The following is a 12,475-nucleotide window of genomic DNA, read 5'->3' on the forward strand; positions in this document are numbered from 1 at the left end:
GGCGCAGGTAAAGCGCGCCCCAGGCACGGAAAACGGGGCCCGCGCCCTGCCAGCGCCGCCCTGTTTGCTCAGCTAATCTCGCGGGCAGGAAATTGCCTGGCGACTCATATTTACGGATCGTGAAGAGCTCCACGGCGGCCCCTTCGGGGACACCCCTGTGCCCGTTTCTCGTTCTCGGTCCAACCCCTGCTCCGCCTCCTCCCCCCCATCCCGGCTGCTCTTTGCCCGCCCCGTTCCCGCGACCCCGGCCTGAGGGGAGCGAACCATTGAGCCCGCGAGGGTGCCCCGGCCCCGCCGGGGGGCGGGCGCTGCGGTGGGAGGCGGCTCCCGCGGGCGGCGGCGCTCCTGCGGCCGGGCGGGTGGCGGGGACCGGGATGCGCGGGAGCGGCGGCGGGAGGCGGCGGTGAGTGCGGGGGAAGCGCTGTCCCGCGGGGTGGGCGAAGCCCTCGCGGGCCGCCAGGATGAAAAGAGGCGGCGGGGCCCCGCGGGGATGGGGAGAGGGTCCCTCTCGGGCACGCAGAGCCTGGGCTCACGCCGGCTCAGCTGCTTGCAGCCGTCCCCGTTTTTTGGGCTACTTTTAAGGGAGTTTGTGCCACCATAACCCCCATCCACTCCCCCGCCTCTGGTCCCTTCGCACGTCTGACGGGTGGGGGCGGTGGAGTCCCCCCTTGCCGCCCGGCTCGGCAGGGTCCCCGCAGTTGATAGAGACGGGGCTCCCTTCTTCCCTATCCCTTTCGTCGCCAGACGCTTCTCCCTCTTTGTCCGGGTGTTCCCCCCGCTTCTGCCGCGTCCCCGCTGGCGAACAAAACCTCTGCCCCGGGGGCGCCGGGGACATCCGTCCGAGGTCCGAGGAAGCAAGGGAGGAACGGCGGGGCTTGGCTTTGCTTGGTTTGGTTTTCCATCGTAAATAATCTACCTGGTGGAGGGGAAGACGTGGGACAAGGCTCTTTGTCCGCGATCCTTTGTTCGTCTGGTGGCTTATAAAGGCTCCTGCGGCTGTGCGAGGGCTGCCGTGCCCGGCGGGGGTGGGTTCCCGGCGCTGAGCCGGAGATGGATGCCGTCTCGGCATCGCTGGAGTTTAGCGGCAGGAACACCGCGTTACGGCGGATCGGCTTGCGGACGGAAATCGGGGGTTTGGGCTCCATCTCTCCTGACAGATTCAGAGCTCCTAAGTTCCCCCCGTGTAGCCCTGTCAGGTGAGTTCAGCTTGGAGATCAGAGCTTTTATTGGGAAGATACCACGAGCAGTGGGAGCAGCGGACTGGAAACTATGGTCCCCGCTCCTTTTCCTGCCCCAAGGATGCCTGAGGAATTTACCCATGTGCAGAAGTGTAGACTGTCTGTGCTTACATAAAGACTCAAGAGATGGGTTTTCTGCTCCTGCCATGGAGTGCTTGCTTGATCTCACACACATGGCTTTTGTCACCATTTCCTTTTCCCCCCAAATGCTCATCTTGTCAACCTGTCATCGTGTCTCTGTGCCTTGACTCTGCACATGCCCGAATCCTCTGTGTCTGCATCTTCAGGGTATCTGGGTGAACATGTTGTCAGTCAGAACATGGTGAATATTTCATTTTTGTGCCACACCTTCACTCTCTTTTGGAGGAAGAGGGACACAAGAGCAACCTTTTTTGCAGATTTTCATGTTTACTGAACTTTCTGGTTTTTGCATGCTCCATAGTCTTGGGGATAAAGTCCTCAAAAATAAGTTATTAACATGGGAAAGGATCAGAGATGGGAAAAAGTAAGGCATGATAGAATGGAATTGCTAAGGGTGAGGATGGGCTTGCTTTCCTGCAGCAGAAGGAAGCAGTGTAGGAAAGAAAGGAGATTAAGTGATGAGAAGATGGGAGAGTGCCTACCTTTGTTGTCATGGGGAGGGGTGATCTGAACTAAGCGGGTTACAGAAAAATATATATTTAAGGCTGTCAAGTAGTAACATACTATCCTTTCTATATAGTTCAGTTTACACAGTTCCTTTAACACACCAGTAATTTATTCTGCTTCCATTTTGACAAATTCTAAATTGACTTGTTAGTGTGTCTCTTTTTACTGAGGAAATTGAAATCTTTGCCATCAGCCAGGGCAGGAAGAGTGGTCATTTTTTTCCATATCAGTTACTGTCTATGCTTTTCAGATACAATTATCAATCATGTCCTTGGAAGTAGTCAAAGGCATTAGCTGACTATTGTTGAGAAGCAACAAAACCCATCATGAAAAATTTAAAGTATTTTGGATTTAGATAGGAAGTGGAGATTGGGTGAGCTAAAGGTAGCAGATCCATCTTGAGGCTGGAGTTGGACGAGAAGGAGTGAAGATGTTTAAATGGGAAGATCTTTTTTGTCTTTTCTACTTGAAGATCCAGAGAAAAGCTGAAATAATCAAAGTAGGTGTGGGCAAGTGCTGGTGATTGTTAATGAAGAGATTAATGCTGTGTTCTCTGCACATGTAGTGTATTATTTACATTTTAATTTGTTAAAATGAATGGTTAAATCTGGTGTGTAGTAACTGCCAGCAAGACAAACAGTGTTTCCCACTGAATTAAACAAGTAGCTGTAAAATGATGTTCTGGGTGTTTTGAGCAGGTGCTGTTCATTTAGGGTTTGTTTTAGACTGGTGGAGCACATCCAAGATGTTCTGGGTGTTTTGAGCAGGTGCTGTTCATTTAGGGTTTGTTTTAGACTGGTGGAGTACATCCAAGATGCCATAGAAATCCAAGGGGATTTTTCCCCCATAGAAAGAAGGTCCTCCAGAGACTAGAGTGAACTGTGTAAATATGACCAAGATTGGGTTTTTTTCTTGCTTGGGTCTCATGCAGGTGGAGTCAGTTTTTAAGTGAACCACTTCATTTAACTTCCTTTATTATAGTAAATAGTGTAACTCTGTTCCTCACCTGAGGGAACACAGTCCTGGGACCTGCTGATAAATGCTGCCCCGTGTAGGTGCAGGCAGACCTGTGGCTTGGCAGCACAGCAGCCACGGCGGGTGCCACTCGAGCTGTCACTGCTGTGGTGGTGTTTGCCAAGCATGTGTGAGGAGAAGCATTTAGTCTGGAGGCCTGCTTGCTGCCCTGAGAGAGCTGGGAAATGAAGAAGTGTTGAAGAGCTAGAGGGAACATTTGGAAATATGCGGCAAGCATCCCAGGAAGGAGACAAATTGAGGAGAAATGGATGAGTGAAACAGGAGAGACAGAAGCTGTCAGAGTAAGTGGACACTAGAGAGAAGTGATTAATGGAAGGAAGTGACAGGCACAAAGTAGCAGTGAAGGAAATCAGCACAGAGGAAAGCAGATCATGAGCAAAGGTTGCCTGAGAGTGGGAAAATGCAATAGATGGGAGAAAAATGGTAAGGACATGCAAGAAAAAAAATAATAAGAGTGGATGAAGCTGGTTTTTTATTAGTTTTTCTATCTGCTTAGATTTTCTGGGCCTTACCTACCTGTTCTCATTGGATTTGTCAGGAGTGCCCTGGGGGCAAGTTTGTCATGCCAAGTAGGGTGGGAACAGAGAAACTTCTCTTTAAGGTCTTTCTGCTCTTGTACAGACAGAATTTTTGCTCCTGTATGATATGAATTTGGATACATAATTGTTTTGCACTCAATACCCTGCCTGAAATTTTAGATGAAGAAAGTCTGTATTTATTTGGCTTCAGGAGTGAGAATTATATTGGTCTGGAGTATTTAAGTGTATTTATTTGTACACAAGCTATGTTGTTTGGTTTGGGTTTCCTTAATCTGCACAGTAAGCAGTCACAGCCCACCAGCAGAGCTTTCTATTTGCCATCTCTGTGAAACTTTAAAGTTTCAGTTTGCAAATCTTTTGAGCATACTCAACTTTCCAATAGAAAAGGAGTTAATGAAATAGCATCAGAATGATACCAGGGAGCTTGTCACTACTGTCATGAGATGATGCAGTCATTGGGTCAGATAACTGACTCTGGAACTTAACTACCAGAAAGGTACCAAAATAGAAAAGATGAGTATGTCTGGAGTTTGGCTTGTCCTCTGTCAACCCTGTCTTTCTGCATGACGAAAGGAGTTCATTGTTTTAACAGAAATCTCCTCTAGTATCTTTCTACCTGTCTGGGGCTTTTGTTCGAGCAGAAAAGAATTAACCCTCCTTCTTCCTTCAGTTTATCTCAGTGAGGTACTTCAGATGAAAAAGTGGTTAGTGTGACTCTAAGGTAAGGAGGGACAGTGATGTCTACTAAAGTGATGCTGTTTGAGTAGGTGGTCTAATATCTTGTTTTACCAAATGCATAGGAATTAGTTTAGATTCGTTGAAATCAGTGCTTTAACAGTTTCAGTTTCAGGTAAGAGTAGCTATGTTATGGCACAAAAGTTAGAATGCTTCAGCATTTTCACCAGCATTTTTATGTGTCTCATATGTCAATGGCTTGACTCTGTTTGTAGTCACCCAACCGTAGTGTTTAAATGGTAATTAATGTTTTAATTTTTGATGCACATTTAAAATTGTCAGTTGTTGTGACCTGATTAAAATGATTATGTCCATCTATTGGAAAGAGCAATTGATGTGGCAATGCCTGCAACATCAATCCTTATCAAATAGTAGAGAATCATGTTATAACAGTAAGACAGAGTAATGAAAAATGTCATATTTAAGTGCAATTTTTGGAGTAGTCAGGTGGGTTGTTACAGTAAAATATATGTGGTTTATGAGTGGCATAATGTTACTCAGGGTGTTTTCTGTTGCACTGTTTTATTTCTTCTTCTTCTCCAGTATCCAATGTGATAATTTCTCAGAGAAAGAGATAAGCCATAAGAGCGACTTCCTCTGCCACTCCCTCTTCCACATCGGAAACCTGCAGGGTTGCAAGGGAGTGACTTAGTCAAATATGATTCACAGATATTTGATTTTTAATTTATTTAGTGTTGCTGAAGGTGCCAAGCTCAGTTTTAGGAACTAAAACAATCTGCCTGTAAGCAGACCTTATGCTCACTTGCATGCAAAGACCTATGTGTTGCAGGATTTATATCTTGAAAAGACAGGGACTGAACAGATTTCAGAGCTATGCTGGCAAGAAATTAGGTGTAGTTTGGGGTCTAGTTGTGGGGTAGGAGGAGGAGGAAATGAAGAAGGATGTTTAAGGCAACCTTTAGATCACAGCCTTGCTGTCCAGTTTTTGGCAGAGATGACTGCTGTCTCATAAAGATGTGTCCATTCATGGGTACAGAATCTCCACCAAATTATGCAGGTGCCTTTCTGTGAATATATTGTTTTCATATGACAGTGGGCTTGGGGAAAGGTGGATTTCCACCTAAGTGTTTCGGAGGTAAACAGTAGATTCCAGTGAGTTTTACTTTGCTATCAGATTGAGCCTATCAAGAATTTTGTTTGTAAATAAGCAGAGTAAATCAGGAATAAGAACAGGTTTGATTTAATCAGGAGTAAGTTCTTGGATTATGCAGGGAAAAGGTAAATGAGCTTGGTGATGGAACAGTCTGTTTATGCACATAGGTGTGCTATACTGTGGGAAATTAAATCTCCAGATGCTGAAGTCATCAGTACTCATTCACCAAATTTTGTTCAGAGTGTGAAAATCCAAGAGGCTTTCTTGTTTCCAAAACAGTGTGTCTTTTATTGGAATAGTTGAAACAGACCCTAATAATTTGAAGATCTTGTGGCAGAACAAATGAAACTCTAATGATGTGCAGGCGGTGCCAGTGATGGGCTTTTGTCCTCACCCTCCATCAGCTGGGGTTTTATCTGTTTTCCAAGAGTGGCAATACAGTGCTGTAGGAGTTTCTGAACAGAAATGTCAGAGACAGTAGAGGTGCCAAGAGCTGTAGGGAGCCACTGTTAATGTTCAGCGAGAAACTGAAAATTAAAAAACAATGAAGAGCAAAAAAGCCTTAAAAGATAGATGGCCAAGTATGAGAGCTTTGTTTAAAACTGTTTATTATCAGTCAGAGAAGGGCTTTGGTGATGCCTGAGGCACTGCAACCCTATTGATTGATAACATAAGAGCGAAGTGGGTGCTAGAGCAGACTCTGCTAAAGTGTGTATCAGCCCAGGCAGAAGTAAAGAATATGTGAGAAGCTTATGTGCTGGGAAAACTTCTCCCTAAATCTATGGATGAAATGCTGGGAAGTGCTGTGTACACACGTAGTGTACTTGTGGCTTGGCTGAGCTGCATCTTTTGGCTCCTACACTAAAGTGTCCTGGTTTTGGCTGGGGTACAGTTAATTTCTTCCTGCTAGCTGCTACAGCATTGTGTTTTGGATTTAGTATGAGAATAATGTTGATAACTCACTGATGTTTTCAGTTGTTGCTATGTAGTGTTTCTGTTGAGTTGAGGACTGTTCACCTTCTTATGTCACAGCAGTGAGGAGGCTGAGGGGGCACCAGAAGTTCGAAGGGGACGTAGCTGGGACAGCTGGCCCAAGGGATAGCCCACATCCTGTGGCATCATAATCAGCATATAAAGCTGGGAGAAGAAGGGTTTCCTAGGGTTTAGTTATTTATTTTGCTTTGCTTTTTACATGACTTTTGCTTTATCTATCAAACTCATTAATTTAATAATTTAATTTAATTTAATGTTTTCCCTCTTTTATGATTCTCTCCCCCATCCTGGGTGGGGATTAGCAAGTGACTGCAGGGCCTGAGTTGCCAGCTGGGGTTAAATCACTGCACAAGGGAAAGGAGTTCTTACTGTAAAGCCAGCCAGTGTCATAATATCTTATGATTGGAATCCTTTGTTTGACTCTCTGCTTGAGTTGTGAATCACTGTTTCTTCTGGTTGTTAGTGAAACAAAACTTAATTTGGCCTGGGCACTGTAGAGATGAAACATGATTGGTAATGCTGTATACATTCACTTCAGATGACTTTATAAATCCCAGATGAAATAATTTTGCTTCATTCCAGACACAGCACAGTGTGGCATGTGCTCTGTAACGAGAGTCAGCCTTGCTGGAGGCTCTGCATAACCTCATCTGAAAGAATATGATTTCGTGAGAGCAGATATACTGTGGATTTTGAGCTCTTTGTTACATTAGTTCATTAATTCATTGATTGTTTCTTGGTTTTGTTCACAGTGGAAAGTTTTTTAAAAAGTTCTTTTTCCCTTCAAATCCAGTTATTACTAAGTGATGACTTCTCTGATCTCTCATCCTCTAGGAAAGGAGATGTGTAATGAGTTCTCAAACCTGAAATGAAACCATATAAATATTTAACCTTAAAAAAGGTTATTAGAAAACCCAAGTATTCACCAAACTGAATAAAAGATTGAATTTTTAGTTGCATAGAAACCCTTCCCTTTCAGCTGTGCTCTCCTTAATGTTTATCACATTGATTAAGTGGTAGCTGTCACCTCACGAGATAGGAAGGATGAGGTTTTTGGTGATCTTTACCATAAATCAGTAATATTAGAGACATGGGAAATGCAATTAATCTTCCTGTTTTTTTAACCAACCCTTTGTTCTGTCTTCTAATTTCAAGTTGTCCCTGTTTTGTTTTTCTCTTCAGTGATACAGTGACATCTTTGTTGCAGATATCTGTGAAATGTTGAGTGTCACTAGTTTTCTGTGTTAAGTTGAACATGGCCCGAAAAATTAAATTTCTGGTTCTTTTCTGGGGACCTCTGGGCATAAAATGCAGTATTTTAAATAGAGGTAACACAAGCAATATGCCAAGGTGTCATCATAGTGGCAGTATTAAGTGGATTTATGTCCTGATCCTTCAGTGTTTGGTCTGCAGACAAGTGGGAGAGCCGCTGTCACCTCTTGCTGGGGTCAGCTGCCTGTGGCTGTGGCTGTGCTGAGGGTCCAGGGGCAGTCCCAGCCCCGCTCCAGCAAAGCTGGGTGCCTGGGATGCTGTGCAGCCTTTGAGTTTGGAGGATCTGAAGCAAGCTGGAAGGAGCTAGGGAAGGGGTCTGTCAATAGGCTGGAAGACAAATGAGGTAAAAAGGATGGTAAATTGTAGCAGGCCCAGGGCCTGCAAGGCCTCCTTGGCGGTCAGAAGCCTGAGCTAGGAAATGCCAAGTCACGATGACTGGGCCTTAGAAGCCCCTCTTGTCTGCCTTCGGACCCTGCTTGTCTCTCTGTAAGCCTATAGGTCACTTTCCCCTGACCCTTGCTATTGGACAGTTTCCAAAACCTCTGTAGGGTATAAAAACCCCTGATTCTGCCTGGTTCGGCAGAAGAGCTGTCACTGAGAACCTTTGTGGAAGACCCTAATAAAGAATCCTGCAGAACCTTATACAGCGCTTCTCCTCTCTCTCCCTGCGTCTGCTGCCCGCAGCCACAAGCAAGCCAAAAGATAATCACACAGAGCTGATAACAACTAAGAGCTGAAATCACTTGAGCTTGCTTGGCTGCCTGCAGCTAGGAGTGGCTTGGGAGATCAGACCAAGTCTGAGCCTCCACTGAGACTATCCTGGCCTCGGCAGTCCACCGGGCGCAGCCCGGCTGGAGCCTACCGGGATAGTAAGTGTCTCATGTTAATAAAATAACCTTTTGAGGATGAAAATTGGGTTGAAAAGCTCTCTGCTGCCCAGGTTCTTCCCCGTCAGCTGCTCTCAAGGGTTTCAGTCCTGTTGTGCTGGAGAGCGTGGACATGTGGGTGACTCCCTTCAGGAGCTGCAGCCCTCTGCGGGGGCTCCTGTTCTCTGGCTCCTTGGAAAGTAGTGCCATTTTCGGGGAACAGCGGATTGTGTGATCTTAAAGGAACCTGCATTTTGCTGGGAGGGGCAGAATATGCACAGTGGGGTTAAAACTTTCCTTAGGACTGAGAAATGACCTCTGCAGAGAAAGAAAAAGCATTGCAAAGTGAGGCCAGCACAGGGGGATTCCTGGGTGAGCAGAGAGAAAGGTCTGGCCTCCCTTGGGAGAGCAGCTTGCGGGGAGCAGGAGAGGCAAAAGCCAGAGGTCAGAGAGAAGGAGCCTCCGTCCGCAAGGATCAACAGCTAGCTCCCTTCTCCCAGGCCTGTCCTCCCAGGAGAATGACATGAAAAAGCATGGCCCAGAAAGTCTGTGCAGCACAGACCTGCAACCTTGGGGCTGTGATGACTGCAGTTAATTAAATAGGTGGCTTGTCTCTAGACAGTCCAGACATCTGTCTCCATTCTTTACTTGTTTTTTTGACACGTTTCTATTTGCTTGTCCAGAGCTAAGCCCAGAGGACCTGCAGATGGTCATCATTAATTCTGTCACTTGATGCAATTAAAATTTTTTTTTTCTCAACCTTTTAAAAACAGATGTGTATAAAAAATAAATAAATTTGTTAATAAAGCAACTCACTAGAGGTCTTCTATTTGGATTTAGATTTAATTTTCATTTTTTAGTGGCTTTTCTTTTAAACCAAATCTCTCTTGTAGCCATATCAATTTTTAAATTTGATCTTAAATAAACTTTCAAGTTTCCCTTTGCATTCCTAGTCTGGCTTCTTTGGAAACTCAGAAATCATTGCATGCCAAAACATTTTCTTTGTTTTGGATCACATACCTGGTTTTGCATAGGTTTATTTGTGATTGCAGGACGCTGGTGTTGCATGGGCTGAACATGGGCTATGAGCTTTCCAAATAAAGTCTTCAGCAGCAAAGTGCAACCTTGTTAGTGATTTCTTGAGGAAGCCGCAGGATTGCAGACAAAACTCTGGAGCTGTGACTATCTATGATCCTGTACAGAGTCAGGATCATAGATAATGGCTTGTTATGAAAACGAATTATTTATACTTTTAAAAGGATAAACCAGCTGCAAACAGGTTTGGCACTTTTTTTTTTCACAGTCACCATATTAAACATGGAGTGTCCTTTCCAAATATTTTTTAACATATTTCTCTTTGAGTTGTCTCTAGAAATTTTACATAAGAAAATCTAATTGTGTTGTATATTTTGCACTTGAAAAATGTTCCCAGGATACACTTCTTAACACAATGTTGGTTTTTTTTTTTTTCCTTTTTTTACTTTACTTGCAGGTCAACATTTATCTGGTTCACTCAAGTTAGTGGCATTTTAATCATCCAATAGAAGAGAAATATGATGCCAAACAGAAGTAACCTCTCCTCCTCCCAGAATGTTGGATCAGGTAATCAATTAAAATGAAGTTTATTTGTAATGCACTGAGATCTTTCAGAATTTCTTATTGACTTTGGCCCTTTAATTCTCCTGACACATGGATAAGATCAGTGCTTTGTTCTTATTCCATGTCTAACTCCATTTACCAGGCAGAACAAGGCACAGCTGGATATGCTGCAGACAGCCAACCCTCCCCCATCACTTTAATGTCTGTCTGGAATAGACATCAGTGACCCCCAGCTAAACAACTCAGGAAAGGAAGAAAAGGAATGAGGGAGAGAAAATAAAAAATTTTTTAAAAAAGGAAGAATTTCCTTCTGTAGCTCCAGGCAGCAAATACTTTGCTAAACAGAGGACCCTTGTGCTGAGCATGAAAGCTGGGTCTGACCTAGATGCAGGATGGGTTCAGGGCACGTCACGAGCTGAAGCTCCTATCCTCAGTCTCTAGATGCATGCAAAAACAGTATCAGCCAGGATGTTTAACACATCCTGGCATATTCATCAAGTTTCTACTCAAACATTGCCCTAAAAATGAACAAAATAAACAAGATCTGGTTGGTGGGAAACAGCTATGTTTACTTAAATGTGTGCTGTCCTCTATTTGGGATTTAACTGTATGACTGTGGGCACTGTGGCACTGGAAGCAAAAACACAGAAGGACTGGCATAAGGGATAGTAGAGAAAAGCTGAACTGGAGTGGCTACATGAAGGTGTCATGACCTTTTCTTACTGTACTTGCTTGGATTTTAAGTACAATGAACCCTTCACTGCTGTGGTGAACAGGCATGAAAGTTTCCATGAGCTAACTTGTTTTTTGGCTAAAGCATCCAGTCTTTGAAGGATTAAATGTATCCTACTGCTGTTGCAAGGGAGTAATGAACAATTATTAAAGTCCCATTAATATGTCTGCCAAACTATTTATAGAGGAGCCAGTGAAATTTATGCAAAAATATTTGAACTTAGCTGTGTTAGTTAAGGTTTGGACAGTACAATTTTCATACAAAATTAGATTTCAGTTTTAAGAGAGATTTAGAAGAGGTGAGGAAAAAGAGAGACTGAGATGGAAATTAGGGTCAGTTCCACAATGAAAGGTTAAGTATAAAAGGCATATACATTGTGCTTTACATCTGGGCTCTTAAATAAATTCTGCATCTTATTCTTTTTCCATAAAACACCACTAATATCATGAGTACTTGATTTATCGAGACGACGTTTTCTTGTCCTGACAAGAGTTCTTTTGAATTTGGGTCACATTTATCCTTTTGTTCTTTTGAACTTCATCATTGCTGTTACCTAAATTTATGAAAATAGCTAAAAAATGTCAAGTAAAATATCACAATATAAGAAACTGCAGTTTCACTGCTCAAAGTGGTGATGGTGTGATGGAGAACTCTGTGAGCTCACTGGTTCAAAGGCGGCTTAGATGTATCATCATAATGAGTGTGTTAAAATTATGAATATAATATAAGTCCCATAATTACAGCCAGCATAAAAATATTGAATTCTGTGTAGTGATAGACTTGAGATTTAGTTTTGAAGGTGCAAGTTAATGCTTTTGGCCACTACCAGAGCTTGTAATTAACAATGATTTAACCAGGTCCACTGTGGTCAAGAAGGTGTTGTATTTTACTTTGATTTTTGTGTTTGTGTTCCCTAATGCTGGCTCCTTTTATCTTCTGCCTATCCAATTCCATTAGTAGTGATGATTACCTTTGTTCTCAAACTTATGGCTTTTTTCCTTAATAACCGAGGAGAAGCTGTTGTTTCGTGCCTGGGTGGTGCAGGGGAAGCCTGGGTGGCAGAGCACTGCTGATGCCCTGGACAGTGGTGAATTTCGTGGCATTGTGCCTTATCAGCAAGGAAGGTCCCAGAAACCCCTGTGAAGAATGCATTGTCACCTTCCACAAGATCTGAACCTAGTGATTCTCAATGAAACCAGGTCATGTGAGTTCTGGTGGCAGACAGGAGTCCCAAATTCTGTCTCTTAGTCCATCTAATTGCCTGAAGCAGTACTTGGGCTAAAGTATTACCTCTGAGGACATTAAGGGCATTTTACACATTAGATTTTCCCACCGAGGTAGGCTGAAATTCAGTTTCTCATGAAGAAGCTGAAGTCACAGGTCAAGTGTGACTGAGCCAAGAGTAAATCCCAGAACTGACCCTTATTTTCAGAAACGCTTGTTGGCACTGCAGTAACTGACACTCAGGAGTGCTTTATGAGTTCAAAGTGTAGACTAGCACAAACCAGGAGCTGCTGTAAATATTAATGGTGTCATTTTTACATCAGCTGAGGGCTAAGTGTAAACCTGCTGGGGGTCCTGTTTATCTCCTGCAGTAACTGGCACTGTCAGGAGCTGAATTCCTTTCTTGCTTTTGGTAAAGTGGAGCTCAGAACTGTATGCTAGAGCTTGATACATTGTTGAACAATAACATCCATCAGAGC

The 12,475-nt window shown here is 43.8% G+C and overlaps 1 protein-coding gene across 6 annotated transcripts in view; it reads left to right on the forward strand.

The window, feature by feature from the left end:
• The first annotated feature begins 329 nt into the window (after positions 1-329).
• PHLDB2 (pleckstrin homology like domain family B member 2) overlaps positions 330-12,475 on the forward strand; it is a 66,063-nt gene continuing 53,917 nt past the window's right edge. For 4 of the 6 annotated variants that reach the window (XM_041463782.1, XM_041463785.1, XM_041463784.1 and 1 more), the window contains exons 1-2: positions 330-403; positions 9,933-10,042. In XM_041463782.1, the coding sequence (XP_041319716.1) occupies positions 9,994-10,042 (49 nt within the window). In that variant the 5' untranslated portion in view covers positions 330-403; positions 9,933-9,993. Of the gene's footprint in view, positions 404-1,060; positions 1,197-9,932; positions 10,043-12,475 lie in introns of those variants that run through there. The other 2 variants (XM_041463787.1, XM_041463783.1) reach the window with 2 other exon arrangements.

This window comes from Pyrgilauda ruficollis, unplaced genomic scaffold (genome assembly GCF_017590135.1).
Source record: "Pyrgilauda ruficollis isolate IOZ18807 unplaced genomic scaffold, ASM1759013v1 scaffold17, whole genome shotgun sequence".
Classification (NCBI taxonomy): domain Eukaryota; kingdom Metazoa; phylum Chordata; class Aves; order Passeriformes; family Passeridae; genus Pyrgilauda; species Pyrgilauda ruficollis.